This window comes from Hyla sarda, chromosome 4 (assembly GCF_029499605.1).
Source record: "Hyla sarda isolate aHylSar1 chromosome 4, aHylSar1.hap1, whole genome shotgun sequence".
Taxonomy (NCBI): domain Eukaryota; kingdom Metazoa; phylum Chordata; class Amphibia; order Anura; family Hylidae; genus Hyla; species Hyla sarda.
Genome location: NC_079192.1, coordinates 402125515 through 402146324, shown reverse-complemented (window position 1 = coordinate 402146324; position 20810 = coordinate 402125515). Strand labels below are relative to the sequence as shown.

At 43.4% G+C, this 20810-nt stretch overlaps 1 protein-coding gene across 1 annotated transcript in view; it reads right to left on the bottom strand.

Annotated features, from left to right (window-relative positions):
• Positions 1-20810, bottom strand: part of EFCAB6 (EF-hand calcium binding domain 6) — a 186794-nt gene that overhangs the window by 155054 nt on the left and 10930 nt on the right. The window contains exon 5 of the mRNA XM_056517381.1: positions 17845-17911. Within this exon, the coding sequence (XP_056373356.1) occupies positions 17845-17911 (67 nt within the window). The remainder of the gene's footprint in view (positions 1-17844; positions 17912-20810) is intronic.

Here is a 20810-nt window from a genome sequence, read left to right as displayed (position 1 = left end):
GAACCACTGATACAAGAAAAGCGATGTTACTCACTTCACTGACTTCATTCAGTGGTTGTAATGTTATGTCTCATTAGTATATACATTTTTATTATTTATTTATATAGCACCCTTGGTTCTAGGGCACTTAAAATTTGATAAAGGATACAGTACATGATACAAACACAGGAACAATGGGGAGATTTATCAAAACCTGTGCAGAGGAAGAATGGTGCAGTCGCCCATAGCAACCAATCAGATCGCTTCTTTCATTTTCCACAGGCCTCTAAAGAGGCCTGTGGAAAATGAAAGAAGCAATCTGATTGGTTGCTATGGGCAACTGCACCACTCTTCCTCTGCACAGGTTTTGATAAATCTCCCCCAATGAACGTGAAATAGAAGAAATTGCAGGCTGACATACAGGAAGAGAGGGCCCTACCCGCAAGGGCTTACAATCTACAAAGAGAGGGGAGGGAAGACAGCAGGTCATCTGTGAGCAGGTTGGGAAGTAGCCATTCATAGGTCAGTGCAGTGGCCGCAGGGTTATTGAAGGTCATAGGCTTGCTGGAAGAGATGGGTCTTTAGGCTGCTCTTGATGGCGTTGATGGTGGGTAGGAGCCAAATGAGTAAGGGTAGCGAGTTCCAGTGTATGGGGGGGAAGCACCAGGGAAGTCTTGTAGAAGGTCGTGTGAGGTGCGGACGAGGGGAGAGAGGTCTTGAGAGGATCAGAGAGTGCGTAAGGGGAGAGATGATGATGGCATGTACCAATAGTTTGGTTTAGTCTACATTGAGGAATGAGCAACAATATAAACAATAAATACAACCACTACAGAAGAGAACCACCGCAAATGATGGCCCATGTCATACTCCTAGTGGGTCACCCAGAAGCCACTCCCTTCAATTGATAAACTATAGGAGCAAAAATGGCGCTAGGTTGAGGCAGAGTAGTGTTAGGAACCAACACTATGAAGAGGGGCCAGATTTGATTTAAAGCATAGAGCATGACATACTGTAAGAAGCACCCATCCAGAAGAACGTACAACACAAGAGCAGGTGAATGGTTATTAACACCCATCCAGAAGAACGTACAACACAAGAGCAGGTGAATGGTTATTAGCACCCATCCAGAAGAACGTACAACACAAGAGCAGGTGAATGGTTATTAATCCCTGTATGATACACAATATACAGGACTATATTACAGTCGGCACACTCCAGCTTCTCCCGCAGCCGTTCCTCATACGCTTGCAGCACTTGGGTGACCCTGTTCATCACGCTATGTGTTCTCCCTCTCCCCGATAGTGCTTTATTTATAATGTCTGTATAATTTTGCAGAGACGTGATTAAAGTCAATAATTTAGAATAGACGTTTATTATGCACCAAAGCTAAAATGTTCAGCGTTTCTCCAGACCCACCGGCAGTGAAGGGATTAACTAATGTACAATAAGCAGTTGTCTTTTTATCATCCGTCTGACAAATGCAAGAGGCGAAAAAGATGTGCGGGAGAGATCGGGCCGGGATGCTGTAATACTCGGCAGCGCCATCAAGGGGGCAGAACGGTAATAAATCACGGAAGGCTCTGCAATTATAAACCCTGTGCAGTTTTGCAATGTTTTCATGCTTCGAACTTCCAGTAGCAATGAAAGAGCGGGGAGTCTGTACTAAAAGATGACGGAAAACGCTGGTGAGAACGGATCGTACTTTGCTTATATTGAAAAAGAGTGAAAACGTTATATGATCCGTAATAAGTGTATTCCCTAAATATTTGCCCCCCCCCCCCCCCCCCCGAGTGGGTATGTGCCATAAATAGACACAGGAACTGCCATAGAGTTCAATGATGAAGGTGGCAGCAGCTCAGGTTGGTCCATTCTCTAGGTCTCCAAACTAGATCACTGCTCTAGGGCAGTGTTATCCAACCTGTGGTTCTTTAGCTGTTGAAAAACTACCATGCTGGGAGTTGTAGTTCTGCAACAGCTGGAAACCACAAAAAGCCAGAACTCCACAGGTCAAATGACCTCACACCATTGACCTCAAAGGTTATCACGGTGCAGAGCAAGATGACCATTGAGGTTGGAATGGAGGTCTATCCTCTTCAGTAATGAGTCCAGCTTTTATTTCAAATGCAAAGATAGTCTGGAGATTGGCCTGGAGACCGCGTGGACAACGCCATAAGGAGGTCTTTATGAGGAAACGTCATACTGGTCCTACTCCTGGAATTATGGTGTGAGGTGGCACAATATATGGTAGCCTTTATTCCAGAAACACTAACAGCTCAGCGTTACATTGATTTGGTGGTTGAACCAGTGGTTCGGCCATTTTTCCAAAGTGTGCAAGGACAATGCACTTTGCTCGTGATACTGTGAGCGGCCTGCACAGCCTAAATGTACTACCATGTCTGGCAGCGTCCAGACTTGCCTCCCATCGATCACATCTGTGACGTCATTGGTCGGTAATCGCAGAGGGAGAAACGGATCTTGATGTCTGTTACACCCAAGTGCATTCAGCGTGGCATGACATTCCTCAGACAACCATTAATAACAACATTAAAGGAGTAGTCTTATGGATAAAAACGTGTCCCCTTTCTGCAGAATAGTGGATACGTTTTAGATCGCGAGGGGTTCTTGCGCTGGGGTCCCCCGCAATCTCCTGTATGGAGCCCCGACTTTCCACTGGTGCGGCACGTCATGACCCCCGCTTGAAGTTTGGGCCGCCACATCCCCTTCATATATCTCTATCGGAGAGATGAAGACAGCCAAAGACTGTCCGGGCATGCTGGGCGTTCTAGTTTTTTTAACAGTATTTTTAACACTATGTACTCCAACCTTTTGCTTTCCAGCTGCCATGTTGAACAGACAAGAATGATGGTAGCTGTAGTTTTGCAATAGGTTAGATATATAAGCTTACAATGACTAAAGATGACTCTATGGCTCGGATTAGGGCTTCGCTGCAACTTTTAGTTAAGAATTGGTTGAGATAACGTCAAGCAACCTCAATGGAAAGGGCCAAAAGGACAAGGGGTGGTGCGGATATACATCAGGCCTCCTGTCCCATGATGAAAAGGTGACAGCAATGGGTGACCCATAGCTCTAGTTTTCTAGTAACAGCAATGAACATCTTGCTATGTACGGCCCAGACTGAAGTTTTTAGGGTGCATTCTCACCACAATTGTGAGGACCAGCACTGAATCTCATACATTTGAATGAGCCGACTGGAGTCAGATAGTAACTCAGGTCGGCTCCTTTTTGCTCCGTATCTGGTTTTGTGGCCGGACTAAAAACTGTATTATGCGTCAGTTTTCAGTCCGGTCACAAAACCAGATACGGGGCAAAAATAAGCCGACCGAACTCACTATCTGACTCTGGTGGGTGCATTTAAATTAATGAGATTCTGCATCAGTCCGGTTAGGATACGGCAGCGGGCAGTTTTGAAATTTCCCAGCCGAATCTAGCAAACCTGGTGTGAATGCACCCTATAGGTCACAAGCTTATTCTCATCTGGAGTTAAAGCCTTTTCTAATATTGTAAAAGTTCTCGAATAACATAAAAAGCAACAGCGCCATCTACATAGCAGGATGGTGTATTGCACACCAATGGTGATCATGATAATCGTTCATTAATCCTCTATCACATGAAAACCTGATGTGTATTTCAGCTGCAGAAATCTGACGCTAAGGCTGGGTTCAGACACACAGAATACAGACACTTTTTGGGGGAGTACGTATAAGGGAAGGCTGACTGGGCTAAGGACCTGAACTGACAGCATTATAGGGGTTAAAGGGGTACTCCGCTGCTCCGCGTTTGGAACAAACTGCTCCGAATGCTGTAGCCGGCACCGGGAGCTTGTGACATCATAGCCCCGCCCCCTCATGACGCCACGCCCCCTCAATGCAAGTCTATGCGAAGGGGCGTGGCAGCCGTCACGCCCCCTCCCATAGACTTGCATTGAGGGGCGGGGTGTGACATCATGAGGGGTGGGGCTATGACGTCAAGAGCTCCCGGTGCCGGCTCCACCATTCGGAAACAGTTTGTTCCAAACGCTGAGCAGCGGAGTACCCCTTTAATGCCTTCAGCTCGGAACATTAGACCCGTGGTTGCAAAACTTTAAAACTGTAATTTTTTATCATTGAAAAAATGTTGCTAATACATTTAAATGGTTTTATTCACGTTTTCGTTCCATAGTGGTGTCGAAAATTTGCACAGAAATTTTCCATTGCGTGTTGTTGAGTGACAGCAATGGTTGTCCGAGAACGCTATGTTTTCCCAGGGTACCTGCCATATGTGAATACCAGGTTTCAGGAAGTGTGTATCTCACTTAGGGAAAACTGTCTGAGATATGGGAAATTTAGAAAGAGTTAAAATTACGGACAAGACTTAGATTGCTGAAGACATTCTATTATAATCCCTGGATTTTTATGGGATGGTAGTGGGGTGTTTCATTCCCTTCCTAAGCCACTCTAAGTGTTCACGTTATACCAGATCAGCACAGGTGCTGAAGACAGCTGGTTACTTGGCTTTTCAACTAGGTGAGAGTTAGAATGCAAGTAAGGCTGTGAGGAACCTGCACCAATGATGAGAGAATGAATCCAAAGTGGCTGGTAGTAAGCCACCTGTACAGACAAGATAGAGATCTGTATAGTTAATGCTGGACAAGCAGGATTTATTTGGTGTTTATACCTAGGTGTGAAGGCTGGTTACTGACAAAGACAGGAGAAGATCTGTTTAAAGGGATACTCCGGCCCTAAAACATCTTATCCCCTATCCAAAGGATAGGGGATAAGATGTCTGATCGCGGGGGTCCCCCCGCTATCTCGCATGCAAAAACCACCTCACGACCCCTCCCACTGACTTGCATTGCGTGACGTCACACAGGGGCGGAGTCGTAATGTCATGATACTCCAGCCCCGTAGTCGTGACCCGGCAGACTCCCAGAGGTGGGTGCTGCAACATAGTGGGGGTCCCCAGCGGTGGGACCCCCACGATTAGACATCTTATCCCCTATCCTTTGTATAGGAGATAAGATGGGCTGGAGTACCCCTTTAAACATTATTTTTGTGTCCCTCTTTCTGGCTGCTTTTTTGCCACTATTTGACTAATTCTATGGAGCTAATCTCCTACAGTGTGTACAGGTTTGCAGAAACTTAATTCACATAAATATGATGCGGATTTCAGGGCAGAATTCACACAATAGGGTACAGCCACAGTGGTGGATTTGCAGTAGATTTTCTGTGCTAAATTTCGGTGTGGTAATTCTGCAATATTAATGCTGCAAACAACCCCCCCCCCCCCCCCCCCAAAAAAAAAAAAAATGCCGTGCCGCATTCGTTACTTATTTTTTTGCACCAAAAAAAAGTGTGTCCAGATGTTAGCTTGAAATCAATGGGGAAATAGAAAATGATATACCAGATGCCATTTTTGTTGCCTTTTTTCAGACCAAAAAAAAAACACAAAACAAAAGCTGTGTCTGTTTTTAGGCTTTAGCAGCAAAGTGAATGTGATTTCCAAAATCTACGGGACTACAGGAAAAAAAAAATAATAATTGTCCCGTGGCGCCGGATCAGTAATGGATTTATCACAAATTTTCTCCATTGACTTTAATGGTGGAGTGGAATTCACAATGAATCTGCAGATGCTGCGGATTTTGGTAAGGATGTGCTGCAGAATTAATAGCTAAGTTTCCACTTGCTTTTATTCTGGTGTTTTTTGGACCTGATAAATATGCCACAAAAAACTGCCCAGTTATTTTACACTCCCACAATGAAGTTTTTGTGTCATATTATTTTCAAAAACAGTGGGTTTTAGTCTTTTTAGGGTTTTTTTTTTTTTTTGTGTTTTTTCCCCTGCGTTTTTATCATGACAAGTCATGTGATTCTTTCATCATGTGATTCAAGGATTTCTATTGAAGAAATGGGGGAAAAACTGTAGAAATAACGGCAATGCTTAACCCACCTGGTGTTTCTAGTGGCGTTTTTATTTATTTATTTATTTTCAAATAGATTTCCATAGGAGAGAAAGACAAAGATTTTGTCCAAAAAAAAGCCATAGTGTCAACATTTACAAAAACCGTTACTGAGCCCAAAACCACTGAAAAACACCATAGATTAGTGAAAAATGTCAAAGGAAAAAAACGCTAAATGGGTTTAGCTTTTCATAAATTCCTATTGCCCTCCGGCTAACATTTGGCAGAACCTTTTTTTTACTTTTTTTTACCCAAAAAACCCTGTTTGGCATTAATAGCGTTTTTTTTTTAAAAGGGGTACTCAGGTGAAAAACTTTATTTTTTTAAATCAACTGGTGCCAGAAAGTTAAACAGATTTGTAAATGACTTCTATTAAAAAATCTTAATCCTTCCAGTACTTATTAGCTGCTGAATACTACAGAGGAAATTATTTTCTTCTTGGAACACAGGGCTCTCTGCTGACATCACGAGCACAGTGCTCTCTGCTGACATTTCTGTCCATTTTAGGAACTGTCCAGAGCAGCATATGTTTTCTATGGGGATTTTCTCCTACTCTGGACAGTTCCTAAAATGGACAGAGATGTCAGCAGAGAGCACTGTGCTCGTGATGTCAGCAGAGAGCCCTGTGTTCCAAAAAGAAAAGAATTTCCTCTGTAGTATTCAGCAGCTAATAAGTACTGAAAGGATTAAGATTTTTTTTATTAGAAGTAATTTACAAATCTGTTTAACTTTCTGGCACCAGTTGATTAAAAAAAAAAAGTTTTCCACTGGAGTGCCCCTTTAAGTTTTTGAAAGAAAAAAAACAAGCGAAAACCTAGCAGAGGTCGGGTAACTCTAGATGTCAGCTCTTCGTGGCGGATTTCCCGCAATAGAAATCCGCAGCTGCAACACACAGAGTTATCTGGCCACAGCTCTGCAGTCCCTCTGTCTGCCGCCAGCGCATCCGCAGCATAAAATCTGCAGCTGTGGATACGCACCGTGTAACCCTGTTCTAAAGGGGTTATTATGGATTAGAAAAAGAAAGTTGATCCAAAAATCGCATGGTGTGTGGTATTGCAGCTCAGTCCCACTCAGTCCCACTGAAATAAATGGAGCCAAGTTTTAATACCACGCACAACCTGAGGACAGATGTGGCGCTGTTTTGGAAAAAAAAAAAAAAAAATCGTGCTCTGGTTTTCTATCCTATATAATTTTCTTTTTACTTTAAAATATTAGTATACTCATGTTGCAGGTAGAAATGAAAATCTGCAGCATTTCTGCGACAATGCGGCCGTACGGTATATATTAATTACTTGCATCTGACAAGGAAATGACAGGATCTGTGCGGTATAACAAGATCAGGCGCCTCTAATGACTATGTAATGAGCTCATTGTAATTAACCTAGATATTAATCATCACCAGTTAAGCCGCCGCTAACCTGAGAACCTGGGGGCATCTGTATGTGTGTGAGAATTGCGTACCTAATAGTGAGCTGTAATACCACCGCACCAGCAACCGCACACAGATATGAAGCCCCTCATATGACATATGGACATCATACCGGGGTCCCACATATATAAAAAAAATAAAATAATAAAAAAACCTTAATGATCCAAACAGCTGACCCAGCCTGTTCATTATTGTAGATGTGCATTTTTTACCATTTTTTTTCTTTTATGTTTTCTTTTTATATTTAAAAGAAAATTTTAACATATGATCTTTGTACCTGTTGTATAAAAAATAATTTAGGAAAAGTCGGAGAGAGTGATGAGACCCCCATAATTATCAAAGGGGTACTCCGGCCCCAAGACATCTTATCCCCTATCCAAAGGGATAGGGGATAAAATGTCTGATCGCGGGGGTCCTGCTGCAATCTAGCCTGTAAGCACTGCAGGAACCCCCGCAATCTAGCCTGTAAGCACTGCAGGAACCCCCGCAATCTAGCCTGTAAGCACTGCAGGAACCCCCACAATCTAGCCTGTAAGCACTGCAGTAAGCGCTGGAGGCTCTCAGTGTTACGCCTCCCGACCACGGGGACAGAGTATCGTGACGTCACGACTCCGCCCACGTGTGACGTCACGCCCCACCCCCTCAATGCAAGTCTATGGGAGGGGGCGTGACATCAGTCACGCCCCCTCCCATAGACTTGCATTGAGGGGACGGGGCGTGACATCACACGGGGGAGGAGTCGTGACGTCCCCGTGGTCGGGAGGCATAACACTGAGAGCCTCCACTGCTTCCTGCAGTGCTTACAGGCTAGATTGCAGGGGTTCCCAGCAGCAGGACCCCCGTGATCAGACATCTTATCCCTTCTCCTTTGGATAAGGGATAAGATGTCTTGGGGCAGGAGTACCCCTTTTTAGATGTCGGGGTTTACACAATAATATCAATAAAAAGCATGTGCTTGATAAATACCCCTATAGTACCTATTGCTATATGACCTCCCAAATACATACACAACCACAAGCAAGAAAAAAATGGAGTCACTTACAAAAGATTATTCCAAACTATGCCTTTGCCGAAACGCCAGCGTTGGGGTGGTGTTTCTTTGGTGTCTGCCTTGCTACTTCTGGTAATGGGTTTGTTATAATGCTATACACTGATTACTTGTTTGACGGTGGGAGAGACTGCTTTGTGTAATTCTGATAATATGTATGGCACTTTACTATGTACATGTAAATTATGACTAGGTTCTTCAAATTATGACTTGCTCTTCTGAGTGTTGTTGTGTAAGAGGGGGCGTGAAAGAGGAGTTTCAAAAACTGGAGTTTGAAAGCAGGAGGTTGAGATCGCTGTGAGTTTTAATTTTTGAACCCACAAGGTCTACAAAAAATGTTAAGTGTAATTTTGACTGTCTGTTTTTTCCTATACATTTGTGAAATCCCCATAATTAGATGGCCTCCATGTTGGAAAATGCAGTCCAATGTACATCCTGTTCAATGTATGCAATCCTTGAACAACAGTTTGAGGGTGCATATTGTTGTGCGAGATGTGTGCTAGTTGTCCGTTTGGAAGCCCAGATCCTGCATCTAGAGGGGCGACTGGCAACAATGAGAAGCATTAACAACATGGAGAGGAGTCTCCTGCTCACTGAGCAGGCACTCTCGGGAATAGAGGTGGGGGAGGACAGTGGGACGGAGTTGCAGGACAGTCAGGCAGTTAGCTGGGTTACAGTTAGAAAGAGGGGTAGGGGAAAAAGTGTCAGGGAGGCTAGTCCTGAACTGGCACACCCCAACAAGTTTGCCCGCTTGGCAGATGAGGGGGATGCCATTACAGAGCTAGCAGAACTGCAGCAGGATACCGCCTCTGACCGCCAGGGGGGTGTCTGCTCCAGTAAGGAGGGAGGGAGGAGTACAGGGCAGGCCAGACAGGTACTAGTGGTGGGGGACTCAATTATTAGGGGGACAGACAGGGCAATCTGTCACAAAGACCGGGATCGCCGAACAGTGTGCTGTCTGCCTGGCGCACGAGTTCGGCACATCGCGGATCGGGTTGACAGGTTGTTGGGCGGGGCTGGAGAGGACCCAGCAGTCATGGTACATATTGGTACCAATGACAAAGTAAGAGGTAGGTGGAGTGTCCTTAAAAATGATTTCAGGGACTTAGGCCGCAAGCTTAAGGCAAGGACCTCCAAGGTAGTCTTTTCTGAAATACTACCAGTACCACGAGCCGCACCAGAGAGGCAGCGGGAGATCAGGGAGGTAAACAAGTGGCTCAGAAGCTGGTGTAGGAAGGAAGGGTTTGGGTTCATGGAGAACTGGGCTGACTTCGCTGTCGGTTACCGGCTCTACCGTAGGGACGGGCTGCACCTCAATGGGGAGGGTGCAGCTTTGCTTGGGGAGAAGATGGCTAGAAGGGTGGAGGAGTGTTTAAACTAGGGACTTGGGGGGAGGGAACCTACAGCAAAGAGGGGGAAGATAGTGTAGATAGAGAGGTGGGAATTATAAATGTACCTGGGGGTGGAGCGGAGGGAGGGGTTAGAATAGTTAATAGGAATAGGCTTCATAGGAAAATAAAACTTACACCCTTGAATCCCATTAACCCCAATAACATAAAGGATGGAAATGTAAAGTGTATGTTCACAAATGCCAGAAGCCTAGCAAATAAAATGGGGGAGCTTGAGGCCTTGATACTGGAGGAACATATTGATATAGTTGGGGTCACTGAGACATGGCTGGACTCCTCGCATGACTGGGCTGTCAATCTGCAGGGGTTTACATTGTTTCGCAAGGATAGAATGAACAGAAAAGGTGGTGGAGTCTGTCTGTATGTAAGAAGTGGTATGAAAGTCAGTGTGAACGATGCCATAGTGTGTGATGATTCTGAGGATGTGGAATCATTGTGGGTAGAATTACAAAAGGAGGGAAATACTGAAAAAATAATATTTGGGGTAATCTACAGACCCCCTAATATCACTGAAGAGATAGAAGTTCGGCTTCATAAACAAATAGAGAGGGCCGCCCGGGCAGGTACAGTGGTAATAATGGGAGATTTTAACTATCCAGATATAGATTGGGGTCCGGGGTTGGCTAAAACTACAAAGGGGCGACAATTCCTAAATTTATTGCAGGATAATTTTATGGGCCAGTTTGTGGAGGACCCAACAAGAAGTGATGCCTTGTTGGATCTGATCATTTCCAACAACGCAGAGCTGGTTGGTAATGTAACTGTGCGGGAAAACCTTGGTAATAGCGACCACAATATAGTTACTTTTGACTTAAAATGTAGAAAACAAAGACAGGCGGGGAAGGCAAAAACATATAACTTTAAAAAGGCAAATTTCCCTGGGCTGAGGGCTGCACTACAGGACATAGACTGGGGGGAGGTGTTCTCAAATACTGATACAGAAGGTAAATGGGACATCTTTAAATCAACTCTAAATAACTATACAGCTAAATATATACCAAAGGGGAACAAATATAAACGATTGAAACTAAATCCTACATGGCTGACACTTGATGTTAAAAGAGCAATAAACAACAAAAAAATAGCCTTCAAAAAATACAAATCTGATGGGTCAGCGATAACATTTAAACAGTACAAGGAGCTTAATAAAATCTGTAAAAATGTAATAAAAACAGCAAAAATTCAAAATGAGAGACAGGTGGCCAAAGAAAGCAAAACTAATCCTAAATATTTTTTTAGATATATAAATGCAAAAAAACCAAGGACAGAGCATGTAGGACCCCTTAATAATGATAATGGGGAGGTTGTCACAGGCGATAAAGAGAAAGCGGAGCTACTGAATGGGTTCTTTAGTTCTGTATATACTATGGAAAAAGGAGCTGACATTGGTCAGGTCAGTGCTGGTAACACATCATGTAATGTACTGAACTGGCTTAATGTAGAGATGGTACAAGGTAAGTTAAGTGATATAAATGTAAGCAAATCCCCAGGACCGGATGGACTACACCCAAGAGTTCTTAGAGAGGTAAGTTCAGTAATATCTGTACCCCTGTTCATGATATTTAGAGATTCTCTGGTGTCTGGTATTGTGCCAAGGGACTGGCGCAAGGCGAATGTGGTGCCAATCTTCAAAAAGGGCTCTAGGTCTTCCCCAGGAAACTATAGACCGGTAAGTTTAACGTGCATTGTGGGTAAATTGTTTGAAGGACTTATAAGGGATTACATACAGGAATACATAGGGGATAATTGTATTATAAGTGATAGCCAGCATGGGTTTACTAAGGATAGAAGTTGTCAAACCAATCTAATTTGCTTTTATGAAGAGGTGAGTAGAAGCCTTGACAGAGGAATGGCTGTGGATATAGTGTTTCTGGATTTTGCTAAAGCATTTGATACTGTCCCTCATAGACGTCTGACAGGTAAGTTAAGGTCTTTGGGTTTGGAAATTTTAGTTTGTAACTGGATTGAACACTGGCTCATGGATCGTACCCAGAGAGTGGTGGTCAATGATTCGTACTCTGATTGGTCCCCGGTTATTAGTGGTGTACCCCAAGGTTCAGTACTGGGACCGCTGTTGTTTAATTTATTTATCAATGATATAGAGGATGGTATTAACAGCTCTGTTTCTATCTTTGCAGATGACACCAAGCTTTGTAGCACGGTACAGTCTATAGAGGATGTGCATAAGTTACAAGATGACTTGGATAGACTAAGTGTCTGGGCATCCACTTGGCAAATGAGGTTCAATGTGGATAAATGTAAAGTTATGCATCTGGGTACTAATAACCTGCATGCATCGTATGTCTTAGGGGGGATTAAACTGGCAGAGTCACTGGTAGAGAAGGATCTGGGTGTACTTGTAGATCACAGACTACAGAATAGCATGCAATGTCAGGCTGCTGCTTCCAAAGCCGGCAGGATATTGTCATGTATCAAAAGAGGCATGGACTCAAGGGACAGGGACATAATACTCCCCCTTTATAAAGCATTGGTACGGCCTCACCTGGAATATGCTGTTCAGTTTTGGTCACCTGTCCATAAAAGGGACACTGCGGAGTTGGAAAGGGTGCAGAGACGCGCAACTAAACTAATATGGGGCATGGAACATCTTAGCTATGAGGAGCGATTAAAGGAGTTACAATTGTTTAGTCTTGAGAAGAGACGTTTAAGGGGGGATATGATAAACGTATATAAGTATATTAATGGCCCATACAAAAAATATGGAGAAAAACTGTTCCAGGTTAAACCCCCCCAAAGGACGAGGGGGCACTCCCTCCGTCTGGAGAAAAAAAAGTTTAGTCTCAAGGGGCGACACGCCTTCTTTACCGTGAGGACTGTGAATTTATGGAACGGTCTACCTCAGGAACTGGTCACAGCAGGAACAATTAACAGCTTTAAAACAGGATTAGATACATTCCTGGAACAAAATAAGATTAATGCTTATGAAGAAATATAAAATCTCATCCCTTCCCCAATATCGCGCCACACCCCTACCCCTTAATTCCCTGGTTGAACTTGATGGACATATGTCTTTTTTCGACCGTACTAACTATGTAACTATGTAACTATGTAACACCCTGTATTCCTTCCCCCTCTTGGGTGGAATCCCTCCATTTTTTTATCTATACTATTAAAGGGGTACTCCGGTGAAAAACTTTTTTTTTTTTTAATCAACTGGTGCCAGAAAGTTAAACAGATTTGTAAATGACTTCTATTAAAAAATCTTAATCCTTCCTGTACTTATTAGCTGCTTAATGATCGCTGGACGCGTTTCAAAACCATCCTCGGTTTTTTTCTTCAGCAGCGGAACGACGTTCCGCTGCTGAAGAAAAAAACGAGGATGGTTTTGAAACGCGTCCAGCGATCATAAATATGCGATATTGAGCCTGACAATATAGAACACTTGCCTGACATTAACAGTGATCATCCGACAGATCCAAGACATCTATTACAGTGCGCCATCTCCCGAGCGCGCGACCTGTGCGCGAGGAACGCCGCCGGGTTATTCACTTTGTCTACCGCATACAGCCGTTACATTAATTGCAAGTAAGAAGCCGATCGGGCCATCTACAATAAGGACTTTGTGCCTGCTGACCGCCACCATTCCCAGCTGGTCCGACTAAGGGACTCCGCTTGACAGCGCTGCTGCCCCCCCAAACGGTGCCCACCACCAAGTGCTGCTTACTTAGGAGTTGGCCGAGACTCCAGCAGTGCGATCCCTGACTGAGGCAAAGCACCGGGCGAAAGATCCTATACAGCCGGCATACAGGACTACACCGAAGGGAGATCCGTGGTACCCCGGGAGTGGTGAGCATTTTATGGAATTTATTGCAAATTGGCTGATTTAATATGACTTTTTAATGTGTGATATACACAGAGATTCATAAGGAGTGATCTTGAGTGACTGCTACTTGCTACTGATCACCAAGCGATACATTGCATCGGTTGGATCGGGTTATCACTGTCTGGATAGATACAATACCATTGCATCAATTGATTAACTGTATATCTGTAGCTGCTACATTGTATCTGCCTTATATTGAAGATCACTGAGAACAGGAACAATTGAATGAATAGCAATCTCTAATAATCCACAGGATTATTAGAGATTGCTATACTGATATTACAGGCTCAAGTCGCAGAATATTTTTTATAGTTGATATATTCATTGTTGTTTTTATTATATTTTATAATTTTGTATTAATTTAAATTGATTAGGGGAGTACAAGGGCCCTGTACATTCCCTATTTAATCTATTATTATTCTATACTAATAAATATTAATTATTATTTTAAATCAAATATCTTTGGCCTTTGAGCCCCATTTTTCTTTTAACATAATTTACAAATCTGTTTAACTTTCTGGCACCAGTTGATTTAAAAAAATAAATAAATAAAAAGTTTTTCACCGGAGTACCCCTTTAATAAAGATTTACATAGTTTGGAATAATCTTTTGTAAGCGACTCCATTTTTCTTGCTTGTGGTTCCTCGTAATCATTAGTACGAGCAGGGAGAAGGGCATGGTAGCGCACTTCACTCCCCAGCATCCATCACTAAACAGCCAATAATAATAAGTCAATAGCAGTGTTTCCCAACCAGGGTGTCTTCAGCTGTTGCAAAACTACAACTTCCAGCATGCCCGGACAGCAAAAGGCCATGAGAGGCCACATTCCTTGTTGTCGTTTAAAAAAAAGTTGCTCAAAGGGGTAAGATTTCTCCTTAAGGAGAACACTATAGTGTGTATAGTGTGAAATGTATAGGCAATTAGCATAAGTAGCTGATCGCGGGGGGGGGCGGCTCTCTGCTGGTAGACGGCACGTCCTCCATTCATCTCTATGAGAGTGTCGATGATTCCCGAGTGCTGTCTTTTTGGCACTTCCATAGGAATGAATGAAGCACGTGCCGCCTGCAGCACACACTCCACACTGAGCGGCGGGTCCTGTCCCGGTGATCGCACGTGGGTCCCAGTGCTTAGACCCCCCCCGCGATCAGCTACTTATCCCCTATCCTGTGGATAGGGAATAAGTTCACTTTTTGCCGGATATTTCCTTTAACAACAATAGGGGAGATTTATCAAAACCTGTAAGATCGCTTTTTTTATTTTTAAAGAGACCTGGGAAAAATGAAAGAAGCAATCTGATTGGTTGCCATGGGCAACTGCCCATGGCAACCAATCAGATTGCTTCTTTCATTTTTCCCAGGTCTCTTTAAAAATAAAAGAAGCGATCTGATTGGTTGCCCTGGGCAACTGCACCACTCTTCCTCTACACAGTTTTTGATAAATCTCCTCCAATGTTCCATTCAACTGCAGAGTTTTAGACACTAAGGCCTCATTCACACAGTGGAATTTCTGAGTGGAATCCGGCCGTCAAAATCTGCTCGGAAATTCCGTTGCAGGAGAGTCCAATATTTTTAATCGGATTCTGCTGCATCTTGCAAATGTCTGAATTTCCGCGCGGGGGGAAACATCTGCTGCGGAAATCCAGATTTCAGCCGAGCGGTCCTAGCGCCAGCAAGTTCGGCCTGAGCCTGCTATTTGTCCGGCTGTGCATTCTGCCGTGTAGATAGAAAGCCTTAGAAAAGCAAACAGAATCAGCTCGCCGCTAGTTCAGGTAGACATCGCTTAAAAAAACAAAAATGTGCAGCATCCAAAGTAAGTGCGGCAGACCAGGGATCACGGAAAAAAATGGGAAAGTGTCTCCAGCTTCCTTTTTAGAGTACCTGTCACCAAACTAAACTTTTAATATATTGTTCCTTATGTTATTATAAGACACTTTGATATTTACTTGCCGTTAAAATTCTCAACCTTTATAGGTTTTTCATGTGATTGAAAAAACGGCCACTAGGTGGCTCTGTTCTGTTCCCTGCCGCTAGTCAAACAGTTAGTTTGGTCTCCTCCCAAGACCAAACTCAGGAAGTGGGAGCGGGGCATGGCGAGGCACAGCTCTTGCAGGCTTCAGTGACATCGCACCTGCTGGGGAACGCCCACTTTCTCCTGCCGGGAGCTCATACGATGTGAGCAAGGGGAAAGGTAGGATACACAGCTTTTTAAAGCTCTGAAAAATGGGGGCAGAAGTAGTTAGTGAATATAATCTGAGTTAATTTAGAAAATATGGTTTGATGACAGGTACTCTTTAAAAAATGTTAAATTTATTAGAACATGGTTATAAAAAAAAAAAATTACACAACCAAAATGTGAAATAAAAAACACAAAGGAAACACCTATTGATTTCAAACTTAACTAAACGCACTGGAATTTCATTTGTGTTTTATGCTGTGTTTTTTGTACATTTTGTAACCAAGAACTAATGGTTAATGCTTTTTAATTAAAGATGGAGACACTTTCCTGTTTTTTTTTTAGAGTATAATACAATGGTCTCCAATCTGTGGACCTCCAGATATTGCAAAACTACAACTCCCAACATGCCCGGACAGCATGCTGGGAGTTGTAATTTTGCAAGATTTGGAGGTCCACAGTTTGGAGACCACTGGTATAATTTTAACTCACCTGTGGACAAGGACACATTTGCAGCCATTGAATGCAGACAGTGAATGCAGTGAATGTTTCCAGTCACTGACAGCAGACAGAGATCTTGAAATTCAAGAGCTGAAATGCAAACATCTGCCCCCCCCCCCCACACCCCCCTGCCAGGTCTATCTGTTATCTAATGTACTAATGTACTGTGATCCGGTCATACGTAATCTTCAGGACCGCAGGGAATGTACAGCAGTCAAAGGAGCATTAACAGTTAAGGAAACGTCTTCTCACCACCCGTGAATAATCAGACTGCGCGTCGCCTCGGTACAGAGACACTTAACGTGTTACCTTTTAGTGAGATAACACTACACGTGCGGCAGGAGACTGAGCCAGATGTCTCCTCTCCCTTCCACCCCTGGAAGGTGCAAATTTACACCTGCAACCCGTCTTCATTTTTTGTATGTAAAAAAAAAAATCCCAAAAGTGAGGGTGTAATTTATGCTACATAAAATATAGTTAACTCTATCGAAGCCACGCCACCAGAAGCGCCCTATGTACTCTCTGTAGTGTCACTGACATATCTTGGTGGGTTTTTGGGCAGTAAAAATTTACTCTGTGATGTCCATAGACTCCATCTATGAGGTTAGATATAATCTGCTTTATGTGTAATACCGAGTATGACCACACGGTGTGCTGTATGAACACAAAGAACTTTTAGACATATGCAGTACAGCACACCACCTAGTGGTAAAAATATTTAGTGCATCTTTTTTTTTTTTTTTTTTTTTTTTTTTTTACAATGTGTGCTCTATAAACATTTCTTTTCATTTGCCAATATTGCTTTTTCATTTATACAGTGGGGCAAAAAAGTATTTAGTCAGCCACCAATTGTGCAAGTTCTCCCACATATAAAGATGAGAGGCTGTAATTTTCATCATAGGTTATAACCTCAACTATGAGAGACATAATGAGAAAAAAAAATCCATAAAATCACATTTTTAAAGAATTTATTTGCAAATTATGGTGAAAAATAAGTATTTGGTCACCTACAAACAAGTAAAATTTCTGGCTCTCACAGACCTGTAACTTCTTTAATCCGTTAAGGACCAAGCCCATTTTGACCTTAAAGGGGTACTCCGCCCCTAGACATCTTATCAAGATGTCTGATCGCGGGGGTCCTGCCGTTGGGGACCCTGGGATCTCGGATGCACCAACCCGCTGTCATTACTGCACAGAGCAAATTCGCTTTGTGCGTAATGACAGGCGATACAGGGGCTGGAGCATCGTGATGTCATGGCTCCGCCCCTAGTTAAGTCACAGCCGGCCCCCTTAATACAAGTCTATGGGTGGGGGCGTGGCGGCCGCCACGCCCCCTCCCGTAGACTTGCATTAAGGGGGTGGGCCGTGATGTCACGAGGGGCGGAGCCATGACATCACGATGCTCCAGCCCCTGTATCGCCTGTCATTACGCACAGAGTGACATCTTATCTCCTATCCTTAGGTCTGGCACCTGAAATCAATTATATTATAACTTTAATATTTTACCTTTTGTTTCAGTCGGGTTTCCAGCTCATTGAGAGTCATTACTTGGTTTGCTTGAGAACAGCTCCACCTGAAAAACAGGAAACATTTACAATCAACCTGGGAGGGCAATGGGATTAGATAAAGCTATGTTCCCATCTAAGGAAAGTGCCTTCTGAGGATACATTGGCACCCTGTCAAATTGTAATGTGAAGCTACCCTAACATTACACATTGTTCTCACACTGGGTTCACGCCGGCTTGGAAGCTTTTTTTGGGTGCAGGTTCTTTCAAAAACGTCTGACAAAATAGTGAAGTTTTCTGCATTAAAGCGCTACTCCACTGAACGCTGTTTTCGCGCTGTAGGGGTCTGCCACACCCCCATGATGTCATGGCCACACCATCCGTCATGCCCCCTCCCATAGGCTAGCATTGAGGGGGCGTGGCAGACCCCTGCAGTGCGAAAACAGAGTTTGGAACATTTAGTTCCAAACGCTGGCCAGTGGAGTACCCCTTTAAATGCTGGATACCACACCAGAAACCTGAGGGATCCCATTAAAGTCAATGCGGTCTGTTAGGTGAACCCAGCGTTAGATGTGTATTTACATGTTGTGATAATATCATCTCAATATGTAAAGTAAGGGTTAATTTGTGTATAGGTCATCCCATCATGATTTCCGCTGTAAATTCCGCACTGTGGTGCAATGCAGTTCTTTTCCATGGGTCCCAAGAACCCATCGAAGACGTAGTTGTACTTCCTGTTGAATGAAAAAGGCACTCTGGGTTGTTGTTTTTTTTTTTTCCCCATATCATGTACACTCAACATCACTAGTTCTACAGCGCCATCTATTTCATCCCAGCACAGCTGCAGCTATGCATTTTCACTACTGGCTCATGTGATCACCACCAGACGCACAGAAAATCACAGTGTGGTTCTGCAGTTCAGTTCCAATGAAGTCAATGGAGCCAAGTTGTATTACCACACCCAACCTGGAGACAGACAGGGAGCGGTCTTTGAAATAAATTTTCCCTATTTTTCGATTCCTGGATAACCTCTTTAATGAAGATTTGACGTCTTCAGGCTATGGTAACGTTACATTTTTATTCCATTTTGACATATTATTCCCATGTTTTGGCTGTGTTATACAGATAGCGCTGGAGCGGTGGTGTATAACTACTCTATATTCTGATCCCACAGAAATAGCAGCAGCAGTATACAGATAGAGCTGGAGAGAGCCGTATAACTACTTTATATTATGATCCTATAGAGATAGCAGCAGAAGTATACAGACAGAGCTGGAGGGGAGGTATATAACTACTATATATCCTAGTCCCATAGAGACAGCAGCTGTATACAGATAGAGCTGGAAGGAGAAGGCTCTTGGAGCTAGCAGGGGCGATCTGATAGTGTCTGATTATGTCATTCTTTACAGGAAGTTAACTGACCAAGAACACATTGAAGGGGTTATCCTGGAATCGAAAAACAGACCTAATTTCTTTCAAAGAACGCTCTCTGTCACCAGGTTGAGTGTGTTATTACAACTTGGCTCCATTCACTTCAATAGAACTGAGCTGCAGAACCACACCCAACCTGGAGACAGACAGGGTGCGGTCTTTAAACATTTTTTTCCCTGTTTTTCGATTCCTGGTAACCCCTTTAAACGCTTCAGTTGTGATTAACAGTCAAATCACTTTGACAATATCTCTAAAAACCCACTTTGAACAAGAAAACGCATCAAAACTGCATGTAGTGTGAACTGATACTAACCCACTCATGAGTATCAGCTGCTAGAGTCTTGTTAGGTGATTAGAAGACCAGGTGTAGTGATGAGACTCCACCCCTCTCTCTGCAAAGCCAGATGATTTGTGGGAAATGCAGGTAGCATTAGAAAATCAATTCAGTAATGGAATCAAAAGGGAAATTCAGCCTATCCTTTGTATAGGAGATAAAATGTCCGCCACTGAGACCCCCACCGCAATCTCCGTGCAGCACCCGGCATTCTCTGCCGGACTGCTGCTACAGGCTCAGAAACCTCTGTTTTTTTTTCCGGACTGGAGACGTGACATGACATCACGCTCCCTCGTGTAGTCACTCCCGCTCCATTCATGTCTATGGGAGGGGGCGCGACGGCTGTGACGCCCCCTTCCATAGACATAAATGGAGGGGGCGCGGCGTGACGGCACGAGGAGCATGGCCTGACGGAACGTCTCCAGTCCCGGAAACACCGAGGATGCCGGGTGCTGCACAGAGATCGTGAGGGGTCCCAGCAGCGGGGCCCCCGCGATCAGACATGTCTACGGTTGGATTACCCCTTCAAAATCCATGTCTGCCACATCAGCTAAAACAGGTAAGTACAGACCATACACAAGAACCTCTACATTATTCTCTACTAATAAACTATGCTGCAGTATATAAACAGAAAAAAATCCGGAAGTGCATTTTTAAAGGGGTACTCCAGTGGAAAACTTTTTTTTTTATTATTTTTTTTTAAATCAACTGGTGCAAGAAAGTTAAACAGATTTGTAAATTACGTCTATTAAAAAAAATCTTAATCCTTCCAGTACTTATTAGCTGCTGAATACTACAGAGGAAATTATTTTCTTTTTTGGAACACAGAGCTCTCTGCTGACATCACAAGCACAGTGCTCTCTGCTGACATCTCTGTCCATTTTAAGAACTGTCCAGAGTAGGAGAAAATCCCCATAGCAAACATAGCCTGCTCTGGACAGTTCCTAAAATGGACAGAGATGTCAGCAGAGAGCACTGTGCTCATGATGTCAGCAGAGAGCTCTGTGTTCCAAAAAGAAAAGAATTTCCTCAGTATTATTCAGCAGCTAATAAGTATTAGAAGGATTAAGATTGTTTAATAGAAGTAATTTACAAATCTGTTTAACTTTCTGGCACCAGTTGATTTAAAAAAATAAATAAATAGGTTTTCCACTGGAGTACCCCTTTAAGTAATAGCTGTTGTTACTATTCTAGGTGAATCC